Source organism: Manis javanica, chromosome 16 (assembly GCF_040802235.1).
Source record: "Manis javanica isolate MJ-LG chromosome 16, MJ_LKY, whole genome shotgun sequence".
NCBI lineage: Eukaryota > Metazoa > Chordata > Mammalia > Pholidota > Manidae > Manis > Manis javanica.
The window spans coordinates 59,647,523-59,663,309 of NC_133171.1; the positions used below are offsets into that span (position 1 = coordinate 59,647,523).

Here is a 15,787-nt window from a genome sequence, read left to right on the forward strand (position 1 = left end):
TGGTCTTGGGTGTACAGAATGAGAGGAGGGCACTAGCCCTGTGCACACCATGCAGCCCCTCAGGCCTGGAAGTCCTGCTCTTCTCAGCACCCCTGGGGACAGGGCCAAGGAGCAAGGAAGCTTCCACAAGCTGAGGAGGAGGAAGGGCCTGTAGAAGTCAGGACACTGGCAGTAATTCTGGGAAGTAGGTGGCATGCCAGTCACTGCACCCAGGTCCTACTTGAGAAGGCTCCTCTTTCCTCTAACATGGCAGGCGCTGCCCAGCATCCATACTCCCACTGTGGCCCAGAGCCTGAAGCAAAGAGGCAGCCTTCTTCTTTTCCCAGACCAAAGGCCTGGGCAACAGTAGGAGGCAAGAAAGTCACCCCTAAGGGAAAGAGGGATAAAAGGTGCACAAGCAGACATGTTTGGGATTTTAAAAGTTTATGTGAGTTTTCTCACCCCTAAACTTCCAGGCAGGACCACACAGAAAGGAGGCTGGGGCAGAAGCATGAATGCAGTCAAGCTGACCAGGCCTGTCTGCCTCTTCATGCACAGAATGAGGGAGGTGGCCATGTGGCCTCTGTGGCCCTGGCAGCTGCCAGATCTGTTTGTCCTTAAAGGCAGGTCTGGGAGGGAACAAACCCACCAGGGATGGTGAGTAAGAGCTCACAGCTCCCCAGGGCAGGGAGAGACATCCATCAGCTGTCGGAGGTGAAAGGCCGCTCTGTCCAGTTTTGACAATTCCAACTGGAGAGATGAAAGCTAGAAGAGGAGGGAAGCAGGGGAGGATCCAGATATGAGGCCCAACTCCTCCAGCTGCACCCCCTTGGGCAGTCAGGCTTCCCGAGTAGCCTGCACCAGCCTCACCCTCTGTTGCCTCTGTGTCTCTGCCTCTCCCTCTGATGGGGCCCGGGCTACGAGGCCATCAAGTTGCTTCTGCAACTTGTGCCTTCGGGCAGCTAGCAGAGGTAGATGAGTCTGGGGGTCCACCAGGCCCTGCACAAGAACGGAGAGAAACTTAGACATCGGCAGCCCACCTAGCACCACCTCCCCGTCCTAAGGACCCCTCCTCACTTTATAAGAGCCCACTCCTTCCCCTACTCCCATCCTTTTTGACCCCTCCCCTGAGGTCCAATCTCCTCTGGGCACCTGCAGCTCCATGTAGACCTGAATGGTGTCACTGAGTGGGACGTGGGCCCAGCCGGAGGGAGCCACTGCACCCGGAGGCAAGAAGCTCACAGCCCCACAGTGGCCCAGGGTGCCCAGGGGCTCCAGGAACGCCTCACAGAGCACCTGCTCTCTGGGATCTGAGCTCTGCAGCAACACTGGGGAGGAAAGGGTAATTGCTGGGGTCAGGGCATGAGACCCTACATTCTTCCCAGCCTGCACCTCTTAAGTCTGGGCTTTGCCCTCCAGGCTCTCCCATCTTCCCCCACCAGCTCCTTCTTTCTGCAGGGACTCAGGAGCCCAGGACCCGCCTCACCTTGGGGTCGCGCCTTGCCGAGCTGGTATGTGGCTCGAAGAGCTCTCAGTGCCTGCACTGCCTCCTGGACCAGGGAGAAACTCTGTTCCAGCTCAGGCTGGTGCCAGGTCTCCTGGAGAAGGGGACCCAGAGTTGACAAGAGGGCTCCTGGGAGATTCAGTCTCAATTCTCCTGGCTTTATCCTCCACCTGCCCACCCCCACCTCCTTAAAGGGTCTTTCTTCACCACCACACACAAAATTCGCCATCTCAAGGAAGGAAAAAGAGCAAAAATTGGGGAGTCATCTAACAAGGTCTTAAATGATCTGTGGTCGACGTCTGTTGATTCAATCTGATTGAAGATGGCAAACAACCAAAAATAAATTAGAATTAAAATGTATACTAATTTTTTAGAGACAGATGGCAACATAGTTACTGTGGTGAGCATCCTGTATATAATTGCTGAATTACTATGTTGTATACTTCGAACTGGTGTCATATTATATAGCAACTATAACTCAATTTAAAAATTTAATTTTATTAGCCACAGCAATCAGACAAAACAAAAAAATACAAGGAATCCAGATGGGTAAAGAAGAAGTTAAACTGTCACTATTTGCAGATGACATGATACTGTACATAAAAAACCCTAAAGACTCCACCCCAAAACTACTAGAACTGATATCGGAATACAGCAAAGTTGCAGGATACGAAATCAACACACAGAAATCTGTGGCTTTCCTATACACTAACAATGAGCCAACAGAAAGAGAAATCAGGAAAACAACTCCATTCACAATTGCATCAAAAAAAATAAAATACCTAGGAATAAACCTAACCAAAGAAGTGAAAGACTTATACTCTGAAAACTACAAGTCACTCTTAAGAGAAATTAAAGGGAACACTAACAGATGGAAACGCATCCCATGCTCGTGGCTAGGAAGAATATCACCAAAATGGCCATCCTGCCCAAAGCAATATACAGATTTGGTGCAATCCCTATGAAACTACCAGCAACATTCTTCAATGAATTGGAACAAATAATTCAAAAATTCATATGGAACCACCAAAGACCCCGAATAGCCAAAGCAATCCTGAGAAAGAAGAATAAAGTAGGGGGGATCTCACTCCCCAACTTCAAGCTCTATTTTAAAGCCATAGTAATCAAGACAATTTGGTACTGGCACAAGAACAGAGCCACAGACCAATGGAACAGACTAGAGAATCCAGACATTAACCCAGACATATATGGTCAATTAATATTTGATAAAGGAGCCATGGACATACAATGGCGAAATGACAGTCTCTTCAACAGATGGTGCTGGCAAAACTGGACAGCTACATGTAGGAGAATGAAACTGGACCATTGTCTAACCCCATATACAAAAGTAAACTCAAAATGGATCAAAGACCTGAATGTAAGTCATGAAACCATTAAACTCTTGGAAAAAAACATAGGCAAAAACCTCTTAGACATAAACATGAGTGACCTCTTCTTGAACATATCTCCCTGGGCAAGGAAAACAACAGCAAAAATGAACAAGTGGGACTATATTAAGCTGAAAAGCTTCTGTACAGCAAAAGATACCATCAATAGAACAAAAAGGAACCCTACAGTATGGGAGAATATATTTGAAAATGACACATCCGATAAAGGCTTGACGTCCAGAATATATAAAGAGCTCACACACCTCAACAAACAAAAAACAAATAACCCAATTAAAAAATGGGCAGAGGAACTGAACAGACAGTTCTCTAAAAAAGAAATACAGATGGCCAAGAGACACATGAAAAAATGCTCCACATCGCTAATTATCAGAGAAATACAAATTAAAACTACAATGAGGTATCACCTCACACCAGTAAGGATGGCTGCCATCCAAAAGACAAACAACAACAAATGTTGGCGAGGCTGTGGAGAAAGGGGAACCCTCCTACACTGCTGGTGGGAATGTAAATTAGTTCAACCATTGTGGAAAGCAGTATGGAGGTACATCAAAATGCTCAAAATAGACTTACCATTTGACCCAGAAATTGCACTCCTAGGAATTTACCCTAAGAATGCAGCAATCAAGTATGAGAAAGACCAATGCACCCCTATGTTTATCACAGCACTATTTACAATAGCCAAGAATTGGAAGCAACCTAAATGTCCATCGGTAGATGAATGGATAAAGAAGATGTGGTACATATACACAATGGAATACTACTCAGCCATAAGAAAAGGGCAAATCCCACCATTTGCAGCAACATGGATGGAGCTGGAGGGTATTATGCTCAGTGAAACAAGCCAAGCAGAGAAAGAGAAATACCAAATGATTTCACTCATCTGTGGAGTATAAGAACAAAGGAAAAACTGAAGGAACAAAATAGCAGCAGAATCACAGAACTCAAGAATGGACTAACAGGTACCAAAGGGAAAGGGATTGGGGAGTATGGGTGGGTAGGGAGGGATAAGGGAGGGGGAGAAAAAGTGGGCTATTAAGATTAGCATGCATGGGGGGGTGGGAGAAAGGGGAGGGCTGTACAACACAGAGAAGACAAGTAGTGATTCTACAACATTTTGCTACGCTGATGGACAGTGACTGTAAAGGGGTATATAGGGGAGAGCCTAGTAAACAAAATATTCGCGATGTAAGTGTAGATTAATGATAAAAAAAAAAAAAGCAGTTCCTGTGTGGTGACCTCCAATGAGTTCTACACAATGATATAAAGGGCATATAAAAGTGTAGACATAGGGTCTGTTTGTGTTTATACAGAGGATCAAAGCCTAATTTGGCTACCCCGAAAATGAACTAAGATACGATATGAAAAAGAACTTCCAACATCAGCACTCTTGGGAAGACTCATGCCAGAAGATGACCATCAAAAAACCCCAACAAAGATCCATGCACTGCTACAGATGTAGATGCACTCATCCCACCAGTTCCTGGACTTGCCATGGGAATGAAGAAGGAGATATCTAAGCTGGCCTGTGCATACAGCAAAACAACAAATGTGACTGGATCTAAACTGTTGGAACTCAACCAAGAATTAGGAGAAGTGCAAATTGTAGCGCTCCAAAATCTTACAACTACAGACTATTTACTGTTAAAAGAACATATGGGATGTGAACAGTCCCCAGGATGGGTTGTTTTAAATTGTCTGATTTCTCTCAGACTGTTCAAGTTCAGTTGGACAATATCCACCATATCACAGATAAGTTTTCACAAATGCCTAAGGTGCCTAACTGGTTTTCTTGGTTTCACTGGAGATGGCTGGTAATTACAGGTATGCTTTGGTTACGTAACTGTACTCCTATTATGTTAATGTGTGTGTGCAATTTAATTAGTATACATGCTGAAGTTACTCTACAAGAAGGTATGTCAAATAAATCATCAATCTTCCCAGGTTTTCTTCCACCTGCTACTTCTATAGCTTTTCTTCTTCCTTCCTAATTATAACCCTTTTCATGCCTCATATCGAATTTACCGAGTATCATAATTCTTCCAAGTGGTAAAGACACCTCAAGACAAATGCTGGGCATAGAAGCCACAGGGCATAAAATATGCAAAGAAGTAAAAAGCTAACCTTTTCAAACAATAAGGCTTCTCTCTCACTTACCAACTTAACATTTCCCTGTATGGCCCCGGAAGATGACTGGTTAGCCAGAGATGGTTAAGATTCCTCAAGTGAGGAACAACCTAAGACAGGCACAGTCGCAGGGGGGCCATCAGGTGAGAAAATGGGGATCAACAGAGGTAAGGCTTAGAACCTCCCCCCCCCCCAGGTTCTGAGAGAAATCTTCTGCATACGTGGATGTTTTATTGCCCTTGTCTAGCTCGGATTAACACATAGTCTACAGGCACACACCTGATCATCTACAATTGCTCTCCTACAACACTAAACTATGTTTTCTACCTTTATCTTGTATCTACCTACCACTTCAGCATTTTATTAAAAATAATAATAATAAAGAGAGAAATGTGGTATCCACATATAAATCAAGTATAAAAATCAAATGAATATTCATATTTGAACTGACTGTTTATAGTTCATAATGCATGAGCAAAACCAAAAGCCTCTGTGATGACTGCCCTTGTAATGTTCACCATGTAAGAACTTGTTCGTTATGCTTCAGAAGATTGGAGACTGACGAAAATTAGGCTTGGGGTGGATTAATGATTGTGCATTGAGCATTGACCCCCCTATACAGAATTTTATTGTGGTTAACAACCATTTGATCAATAAATATGAGAGATGCCCTCACAAAAAAAAAAAAAAGTACACACTTCCAATTGTAAAATAAATAAGTAACTGGGATGTAATGTATAGCATAGGAATATAGTCAAAATATTGTAACAACTTGGTACGGTGATAGCTGGTACCTAGAATTATCATGTATATAAATGTTAAATCACTGTGTTGTACACCTGAAACTAATGTAATACTGTCTGTCAACTACCCTTCAATAAAAAAATAAAAATAAATAAATAATTAATTTTAAAAAGGTGTTATTCAAAACTCACTAAATCAAATAAGTATAAAAAAATTTAAACAGTTGAACTTTAGAAGGATTTTTTTGGTAAGTCTATAGCATTTTACATAAGTCGGTAGTTCTAAGCTCTAACTTCAGAAGGAAGAGATTTTGGTGATAACCTATTACTAACTTCTAATCCTCCTCACAACCATGATGTGTATTATTATTATCCCTGTGTAAAAATGGGAGGACCTTGGGGCAGTCACAGCTAATAAGTCAGTCTGGCAACAGAGTCCTGCTCTTGTGCACTGTGCCCCTAAGACAGCTGTGCAGAAATGACCCATCCTCCCAAAGTCTCCATTGGAAAGTGTAAACCCCTGCTGCTGATGACCCGTAACAGTTAACCTTTCAGAAGACTGTCCCCATTACCAGCAGGCCCACTCCCAAGACGCCATGCACATGTGACTCACCAAGCTCCGGGCACTAGGGTAGGGGGCCACAGAGATGCTGGGGGGAAGGGGGCTTCCAGGCCTTGGGGGCAGCCTCTGCCAGAGCTCCTCAGCCATGAAGGGCATCAGCGGGGCCAGAAGGCGGAGACCCACATCGGCACAGGAGAACAGGACCTGAGGAGGCCCTAGGGGGCGGGGCGAGCGCCGCAGCACCGGCTTCACAGCCTCCTAGGGAGGAAGCCAACTGGTCAGGGCCACAGCCATGTCCTTCCCCCACACATCCACCCCCTACCAGCCGGGAATGCTGTGAGTACCAGGTAGGTACGCTCAGCATCTCCAACACCACAGATTGTCCCAGGAGCTGCTCTGCAGCACGCAGGAAGCAGGAATCCAGGGCAGAGATTCTCAGGGGTGGGTGGGGAATAATTTGTCAGGGAGATGTGTGTAGCTTAGAAAGAAAAGCAGTAAGTTTTTTGCTTATCAAAAAGAGACAGTAATTTTTAAAAGGTTGAGAAACAGTAATTTAGGGCAATGGCCCTGAGCCAGAAGCAGCGCCTGGGATGTGGGAACTCTCACCACCCTGCCCCCAACCTGCTCAATGAGCCACCCTCTGAGGTTGGCCAGACCTCCCGGTGATTCTCACATGCGATCAAGTGTGAGAACCCTGGTCTACGAGCACTGCTGTCTGCTACAGCCCCCGGCAACCCAGGGCCCAAACTCAGCATACAGGGACTGAAAAAGAATCTCCATCTGCCTCCCAACCCCACTCTGTCAGACTCAGCTTTCTAGACGTCTCCCCATCCTCCTCCTTCCTCCAGGTGACAGGCAGGGAACAGTGCCCAGGCTGTGCTGCTGAGCCCAATCCCAGGGAAAGGAAATGGGGACATCCCTGGCCTGTCTCTTCCCAGCCAAGGGAAAAATTAGGAACCGAGTTCAGGGCTCTCCGCCAGGGAAGCAGATCTCCAGGGCAACAAGCAGCAGTTCTGGAGTGGAATGCCACACCTTGAGCCTCACTCACCAAGTAGACATCACAGAGGCTATGGAGCCAGAAGTGGTGCAGGGTGTGCGTGACGAGCGGGAGCTCTCGGGCGAGGAAGCCTCGCTCACACTCCCGGGCGGTACTGGCAAGGCGGCTCATGATCCAGGCGTCCATGGGGGATAAAGGGGCCAGCTGAGGGCAGGAGGGGGTTTCAGGGTGTCACGGCTCAAATCCCACTCCCCTACCTCCTTTCCTTCCAGATGCCACCTTCAACCCTCAGAATCTGACTACCCTCGCTCCCAAGCATCTCTTCTCTTACCTCCTCTGCAGGCTGGGGCATGAAGTTATCCCCTAGAACATTGAAGATAAAGCGCAGGGCATTCCAGATCTTGTTACAGAAATGCCGGGAGCTCAGGACCTCAGAGACAGACAGGTGCACGTCACCTGCTGGAATGGAGAAAGGGGAGAGTGGGCCCTTGGGTGGTGGCAGCACAAGGGGCCCTCAGCCCCACACTGCCCCTCTGCACCTCCCTCTTCCTTGCCCAGGCTTACCGAGGGCCCCATGGGAACACAGGGCGAATCTCAGGGCATCTGTCCCACACTCAGGAATCCCATGAGGGAAGTCCTCACTCTGCAACCAGAGGGAGAAGAGGGGTGGCAGATGCCTATGAGGCTGCAGGGCCAGAAGCCTGAGGTTCAGAGGAAAGCAGAGCACTAGAGGCAGGACAGGGCAGACACTGGCAACCCACCTGAGCTGTGGCCGCGATCGCCAGCTCCTCGCGGGCCAAGTTCCCATCCTGCAGCTTTTTCTTAAGCACCTGGGATAGGAGAGTAATTCACTGGCCTCAGTCACAGACCCTGCCCCAACAAGGTTCCCACCTCTCTCCCTCACTGTCCCAGCCCTGCTGCTGGTGCCTCTCCTCAGGTTCCCTTCCTCTCTCCCCAAACCTCATTCCTTGCCATCCCCTTCCTCCTGACCTGTAGCTCCACCCCATGGATGATGTCCCGAGGGTCCAGCACATTCCCCAGGGACTTGCTCATCTTCCGGCCCTGTCTGTCCCGAACCATGGTGTGAAGAAGCACCTGGGGGCAGGGAGGGAGGGTCAGCAGAGGGGGCTAGGAAAGCCTGTCCCTGGAGGGTCCCCTGGGATCGCTGGCCTCCATGCTCTAGGTGTTAGGCTGGGAAGTAAATCAGAAAAAAGGAATCGCGAGCATGGAAACCACATTAGGGGCTAGATGGGGGGACAAAGTTTGGGGCAAAGTGGGGAGTCACAGAGAAGGGCAGGGCACTGAAAGGTGGTTACCTTGCTAAAGGGAAGCTGCCCTGTAAGCTGGGTCCCCAACATGACCATGCGGCCCACCCAGAACAGCAGGAGGTCACTGCCTGTTTCCAGAAGGGACAAGGGATAGAAACGAGCAAGGTCTGGAGTCTAGGAGGAAAGAGATAAGCAGTAAGAGACCCAAGCCCTCTGTGGGGAGCCCAGGTGTCTACTTCATCATCCCTACCTTCAGTCTCTTCCTCTCAACCTGCCATACCTCTTGGGGCCAGCCCAGAGCAGCAAAAGGGAAAAGAGCTGAAGAGAACCATGTGTCCAGGACATCAGGGTCTGGGAAACAGAATGGGGAAAGGGGACAACTGGAGCCTCAACTTGCAGGACCTTAGTCTGTTGCTGTCCCCCCTCCAGCCCAGCCACCCCAACCCTGGCAACACCAGGGGGTGGGCCCTTTGCTCCATTCCCGGTATCCTGACCCTGCCTTCTCCCCCTCAGCATCTGCTCCCTCAGAGACCCAAATGCCCCGACTGCACCCCTGCCCTCTGCAGCTCAGGCACTCACCCCTCTCCAGGGTCAGCTCTGCCCCTGGTCTCCCTGTCAAATCTGCAGCTACTTCTCTGGCTTCAGCCTCTGTCCGCCCGACCACCCAAAAGTCCTCCCTTTCGCCCTGCAGAAATAAGAAGAGGGGAGATGATGAAGAATGGCCCTTTGAAAGGTGTGAACATCATTGAGCTACGTTCTCATGGGGTCTGTAATGGCCAGACCCCTCCGACGCAGACATGAAGGCAGGCAAGCTCAGGTTCGGGAGCTCTGATCACACACAGCAAAGGCAGGGAACTGGAATGGGCAATGAAGTCCTTTGACTCCTGCACTAAGGCTCCCCCATGCCCAGCCCTCCCATCTGCTTCCTCCTGCCAACCTCTGCGTGCTCCTCCATGACCAGGTAGGCCGGAATCTGATGGCCCCACCACAGCTGCCGAGAGACACACCAGTCCCTGCCAAGGGACATGAGTGGTTTCTCAGCATAGCCAGTGGGCTCCCCCCACCTCCATGAGCTCCCTTCCCCTTACCCAATGTGGGCAAACCAGTGCTGCCAGTTCTTCTGATGGAAGGATGGACTGAGCTCCAGGGTCCCCGACTCTACAGCCTGGAGGAAAGGACCCTTAGATGGTTCTCCCTTCCTGCGTCTGCACCCATCCCGGATGCAACAAGTGGCCTCTGAGATGGTTCTAAAACTCAGAAACCTGGAGGAGTCTGTGCTTGAGTGAGGACATGAGTCAGCCGTTTCTGGGCCCCCCTGCCTCCATCCCCACAGCTCTCCTCTCAGTTATGCAGCTAGACAGGTCTGTGGTGCCAGTGGCCCCCGCCCTTCCTTCCTCCAGTTCTCAGAGAGCCCCGCCCCCAGGCCCTGCCTTTCCTAGCCCTGCAGGCTCACCTGGGCAGCTCGGTGCCCCATCTCCCGGCAGCGGACAAACCACTGGCTCTTCAGTAGGTATTCTACCACGTCCCCGGAACGGCTGAGGGGAGACAGAGTGAGACGTTGCTCCTCCAGCCCAGCGCCCTTCCCCCAGGGACATGGGGCCCTGCTACACGCTAGCCCTCAGGACTGAGGGTGCAGCAGCAACAAGGGACTGGCACAGAGCTTGTACTCTTGTGTAAGGGGTGCACAGTTCATCCTGTTGTCACTCTGAAGTTTCATCTGTCCCCTTCCGGGAGTGGCCCAAAGTAAAGGGGTTCAAACAGGGTTACCTGCAAATGGGCAGCACCATGGGGTGGTTCTGGAGGCCCCGGAACAGGCCCCGCTCCCTCAGTGCAGACATAATCTTCTCCCGGGCCACAAATCGGTGAAGACCCTGGGGACAAAGTGCAACGGTAAAGGTTAAAGGCCACTAGAAAGATAGAGTGGCAGGGGAGGAGGAGAGCAGGGCAGAGGGGGCTCCCAGAGGACAGGCTAACCCTAAGGCCAGTACCACCTGCAGCCAGTCCCCACAGAGGGAAGTCATGGTCCCATCCTCCGCAATGACGCTCAGGGGGCTCAAGCCGTGTCGGGCCCCCAGCTCAGCATCAGCAGGGCTGTGAGCTGGAGTCACCTTCACTGCCCCTGGGGGAGAACCGCCATGAGCACTGAACCCTGACCTTGGCTTCTGCTTTTCCAGAGGTATCGTCATGGCCCACCCTTCCCTGTGCCTCCCTCCCCTGCTCTGTCTGTCTCCCTTCTGTTCCCCACTACCCATCAAGACTACCTATATGAGGCTTTCTCTCCTCCACTTTCTTCCTCTCCTGGTTTCCTCCCCTCAGTTCCCAAACCCCTGCTTTCTCTCCTCCCCGACCTCCACTCACCTGTGCCCACCTGTGGCTGAACAGTGGAGTCTATGATAAGAGGGAGTAGCTGCCCCGTCAAGGGGTGACGAAGTTGTCGCCCATGTAGATGCTGAAAGAAAGGAGAGGGATCAAGGACAGGCACATGTGTGGCGTGGCAAGGTCTGGGCTGGGGAGACAACCCTGGGAACAAGAGTATGAAAACCAAAAGGTAAAGAGCAGGGGTCAGTGAACTTTTTCTTAAGGGGCCAGAGTGTAACTGTATTAGGCTTTGTGGGCCAAGAGCAAATTCAGCCTCTGCACTCAGCCACTGTACCGGAATTAAGTAATAGGTCATAGGCAATACATAAGACCATGAGTACAGCTCATACAAACACAGACAGTGGGGTGGCTCTAGCCCACAGGCCATAGCATGTCAACCCATTAGCCAGAGAAAAAGCATAACAACAAGAAGAGAAGGGAATAGAATCAGAGCCATTGGCGAGCTGAGATGAGAGACATCTTAGCAAAAGGAAGTAGAAGCAGGAGGGCAGGAGCCACCATCCCAAAGGGAGGGGAAGAGAATGTGGGGGCAGAAAGGCAGGGAGCACGCATTATATTACTGTGTATCGGGAATCGTGGGGATGAACAGCCACAGCCACGTCTCCAGGCAATGTCTCTGGCCTCGTGGTTCCTACCACAACCTCTGTGTCTAAAGACAAAATTCAAGAACTTAAAGCTGATCACCCCAGCCCCTCACTTCCAACACAACTGAAACCAGGAGAACTAGAGAGGGTGGGGGCAGGGGGTGGTCAAGGATGAGCAGGCCCCCAGGAGGAACTAGAGAAAGTGAGGACCAGTGTCTGTAAGAGCCTGGGGTTTCTGTGGAAGCTAATGACCAAAAGGCCACGAGGTGTCTGGTGCCAAGGAATTCCTTGACAATATGCAAGGAAGAAATGAGTACAGCATTAATAAAAGAAACCAAATTCCTTGCATCATGCCCAGAGGACACTGGGAGTTCTTGGCATCCTATCACAAATGCTATGCATTCTTCAGAGTTAGTGCCAGCTCCTTGGTCCTCCCCTTCCCTTAACACTTCAGAACACTCACTGCTCAAACCACACTTTAGAACTGCTCTTCAGTCTCTTTCAAGAGTAGCAGCCTCCTACAGAATCATAGTGAACTCCAAAGGGAAATGATGATGTGCCCTTTTCTTACACAGCCCAGACAGCCTGGTAAGTGCCCCCAAGAATGCAAACACTACTCTTCCCACCAAGTTGTGTGGCAAACAGGCTGGTGGGTTCCCTCCCCTTAGCTCAAGGTGGGCTTGAGAAACAGAAGCAGAAAGAAGTGGGTGGCCCTTCTGAGGACTATCCTCACCAGGCTCTCCATCCACAGGGAAGGCCACAGAAACAAGGAGGCCAAAAGACACAGGGGTGGGGCAGCCCGGCAGTTGAAGCTCCATGCGGCCAGGTAGGGGCCGGCTCTCCACCTGGAGGTGGCAAAGAAACAGGGTCGGAGAGCAGCCTTTCCACAAGGCTCACACCCAGGTTTTCCCTCCTCTGTTCATCCTCCGGACAGCCCCTCGAAAAGAGATTTAGAAGCCACCTCCCTCTGCCCTCAACAAATTCTTGCGTAGTCACACCTACAGAGAACACTCACAGAGCACATAAACCACATTCAGGTATCATGCTGAGCATCTTCCAGTTCTCATTGAAACCTCACAACACCCCCTGACCAGGCATTTCCATCACCCCAATTTACAGATTGAAGAAACTGAGGCTGACGGAGGCTAATGGCTGGCCAGGAGTCACACAGATGGTAGGAGGCAGGACTCAGACGTGAATCCAGGCAGCCAGTCTGGCTCCAGAGTCCAAGTTTTCACCTGCCCTGGAGCTCTCACAGACCTGCTTCTCTTTCTCTGCCTCACCTCAATATCTGAGATGGCTGATCTTAAAGCGCATGACCAGTTGACAAGCTGCCGGTTTCGGTACAATAACCCAGCCTTGTATAGTCGCACGAAAGCTTCAGTCACGGCCACTGAGAAGCCCTAGAATGACCTGAGTGTCCACATCCAGTGGCTCCTCAGCCCATCACCCCACTCAGGGACTGTGCACTCTCGCCCTCCTACCTCCCAACACACAACCCGCCTCCCTGACACCACAGGAACCAAGGCATGGGACACTCACTGCATCCATAGTGAAACACTCTCGGTCCCAGTCCAACGAGGCCCCCAGAGCCCGGAGCTGCTCACAGATCTCTCCACCTTTCCTGTGCCCAGAGAGATTTTTGTCAGCCAACAGGTTCTGAGCACCAACTATGTACAAGGTGCAGTGATGTCCCCTGCAATGCTGGGCACTAGAGTACAGCTTTGATCTAGACTCTAGAAACTAATGAAGGTAGACATAAAACCCAGTATGGGGCCTTCCATGACATTAAAAGAAGCAAAGAGTTCTTTAGTAACCAAGGAGGGGTTTGGAGCTAATTTGGAGGAAACTCAAAGAAGTTTTATGGATAATAGGTGGTAACAGACCTGAAAGAATGAGGGCAATTTCAGTGAGGGCAGGCGGGAGGTGGGAATAGGTAAGGAGGAGAGATGAAGAAATCTCGACAAGGAAAGATGGTATAAATAGAAGGGGGAAATATACATATATATGCACATATACACACAAATATATGTCTTTTAAAGTACACACACACAGCTTGGAGACCCCACCAAATGCTAAAGGAGTCCAAGAGAGTTTACATGTCTGAGGGAAGTCAGACTGGATGGAAAGAGGCTCGACCACAGGTAGGAGACAGTGGCTGGGAACCTGCCCTCTTGGCCACACACCCCAAGTCCCGACCTGTCCCCAACCCCCTGCCTGGCACACTCACTCTTCCTTCCACTTCCACACCTCCCTAAGGAAGGCTTCTCGGCTCAGCTCGTGTCTCCTCACTCTTCGATCCTTCCACAGTTGTTTCTCCACCACAGCCTATGGGAAAATTAGAAGGGAAATGAACAGTGAATCAGATCACTTTGGGAGAACTTTCTTTCACCCAAGAAAAGGAAAAAGTGGCAAAAGACATACTTGTGTAGCAATTCCTGCATGATCAGAGCCAGGGACCCACAGCACCTGATCCCCACGCATCCGGTGCCTATGAAAGAAATACCTTGAATTCCTGAGCTCACATGTTTATCCTCATTTCTTCCCACAGTTCCTACTCCCCAGCCAAGAACTCAAGCCCCTCTCACCAGCGCACAAGGGCATCCTGTATGGCCACCGTCAGTGCATGCCCAATGTGCAGGGAGCCAGTGACGTTGGGAGGTGGGATGCACATGGAGAAGGCCTCCCCTGTGGCCTGGGGCAGCCTGGTCTAGAAGGAGAAAAGTCAAAGGGCAAGAGAGGATTGGATGTTACTCAGAGGAGAAGCACCCTCTGGTGTCTCCAAGGCAGAAAGAACTTTAGGAAGAAATCTGGCAAATACCAAGGAAGGGAGAACCTGACAAGAGAACACTTTGGAGATGCCGGACAGAAGACAAGCTCTCCCTGGTGTTTTGGCAGGTTCTACAATATGAGCTCCAGACTCTGAGGCCCAGTTGTGCCCACTAACCTCAAGGACCCTATGGGACCATTTAGTAACCCTCCCTGCCTGGTACTAACCTGATATTCGGGTTTGAAGAAGCCCTCTTGCACCCACCAAGGGTACCAGGCAGCCTCAACATACCAGGGGCTATAAGCAGGAGGCAGGGGCTGGGAGACATCTGTGGAAGCAGAGAACTGAACTTTGTTCCTATGCTGCATTTCAGCAGACCAAATGGACAACAAAAATGTAAGAAAAGGCCTTCAAGTGTCCTAGTTACCTTTCTTTTCACCGTATTCCGTGGGGATTTCATACAACACTATCTCCTTAGGAGTCCAGGCCTTAATTGATTCTGCAAATGGCTGGAAGTGCAAGGGACAGGAGATGCAATTCCCAGTATACCCCAGGCATCTGAAATCGAGCCAGTCTCTTCTCCAGCCCCCTCCCGCGTCTTCTCAAAGAACCAAGGACAAGCTGTCTAGCCCCTAACCTTGCTCTTCCGGGCTGTTCCAGCCTCCAGCGCCGCCTGCTTCTCTCGCAGGCGCTTCTGTTTGGCTTCACTGTCCCTCCGGGAAATGGAGGATCCATAAGGCTCTGACTGGGTAGAAAGGGGATGGGACCTGGGGAAGCCCCGTGAGGGCCTCAGCCCGCAAAGTGGTGGTCGAAAAGAGGCCAGAGGCAAATGAAGCATCAGGAGTGCTTGGAAAGAGGCCAAGATCTGTTCCAGATAGAGCACATTAGGAGAATATGGGGATAGGGAAAGGTCACACCCTCTGATGTCACACCCTACACCCTATTCCTCATTCCCTACCTTCTGCTAGCACATGTCTGTTTTTCTGTTATCCCCTCCCACATACCCCTTTCTCCGCAGGGCTAGAGTGCGTGGTGTCGATTGTGACAAAATCTTGGAGTTGAGGACACCAGGGATCATCTGGGGCAGGATTGGAGTCTCTGTCCCTCTACATACGCATCTGCAACGTGGGGTGCCCTCTGACACACGGGAACGTAAAGAACTCCGGAATTCCAGGAGATGATGGACATCAGGGCGCCACAGCCAGCAAGGAGTACCGCTTGGGTCACTGTTATCTCGGCCGCCCCAGCCCCACTCAGCACGCCTTCCTCCCGTCCTACCTCGCGGCACCGCCCCCCGCCCCCCAGGGCCACGCGAGCGGGCTCACCGGGACAGCCCGCCACGATCCCAGGGCGCCCCGCAGCGGGAAGGGTGGCAGCAGAGGTTGAGAGCTACCCGCGACCTCGACCCCGGAACTAGACCCGCGATCTGCGCAGTTCAAGTAGGCGGAGCCCACCTATGCGCATGTGC

At 50.6% G+C, this 15,787-nt stretch overlaps 1 protein-coding gene across 7 annotated transcripts; it reads right to left on the reverse strand.

The window, feature by feature from the left end:
* Positions 1-406: 406 nt before the first annotated feature.
* VARS2 (valyl-tRNA synthetase 2, mitochondrial) lies at positions 407-15,760 on the reverse strand. 7 transcript variants are annotated; one of them, XM_073225181.1, is made up of 30 exons: positions 15,645-15,760; positions 14,957-15,184; positions 14,747-14,828; positions 14,547-14,647; positions 14,138-14,259; positions 13,974-14,040; positions 13,780-13,877; positions 13,092-13,173; positions 12,833-12,952; positions 12,283-12,394; positions 11,526-11,614; positions 10,945-11,035; positions 10,578-10,705; positions 10,354-10,457; positions 10,040-10,121; positions 9,675-9,751; positions 9,524-9,599; positions 9,166-9,271; positions 8,837-8,937; positions 8,635-8,760; positions 8,309-8,413; positions 8,080-8,148; positions 7,883-7,961; positions 7,650-7,777; positions 7,370-7,522; positions 6,373-6,579; positions 1,466-1,577; positions 1,132-1,307; positions 850-978; positions 407-744 (listed from the first exon to the last, which is right to left on the reverse strand). In XM_073225181.1, the coding sequence occupies exons 2-30, from the start codon at positions 15,155-15,157 to the stop codon at positions 649-651; spliced, it is 3,219 nt and encodes a 1,072-aa protein (XP_073081282.1). In that variant the 5' UTR covers positions 15,158-15,184; positions 15,645-15,760; the 3' UTR covers positions 407-648. The 7 variants fall into 7 exon arrangements, with proteins under 7 accessions (XP_073081282.1, XP_073081284.1, XP_073081283.1 ...); XM_073225183.1 differs by having other exon boundaries at positions 8,867-8,937; positions 15,645-15,758; XM_073225182.1 differs by lacking the exon at positions 15,645-15,760 and adding an exon at positions 15,324-15,633.
* Positions 15,761-15,787: the final 27 nt, after the last annotated feature.

What these genes read in the sequence shown, in the direction of transcription:
- VARS2 (XM_073225181.1), bottom strand. Translation starts at nt 15,157, where the DNA reads ATGCTTCATTTGCCTCTGGCCTCTTTTCGACCACCACTTTGCGGGCTG. An exon ending in GCCTCTGTGATGTCTACTTG is followed by an intron (nt 6,580 to 7,369) that starts GTGAGTGAGGCT and finishes CTTCCTCCCTAG; the next exon opens with GAGGCTGTGAAGCCGGTGCT. An exon ending in AGGTCTACATGGAGCTGCAG is followed by an intron (nt 979 to 1,131) that starts GTGCCCAGAGGA and finishes GTTCTTGTGCAG; the next exon opens with GGCCTGGTGGACCCCCAGAC.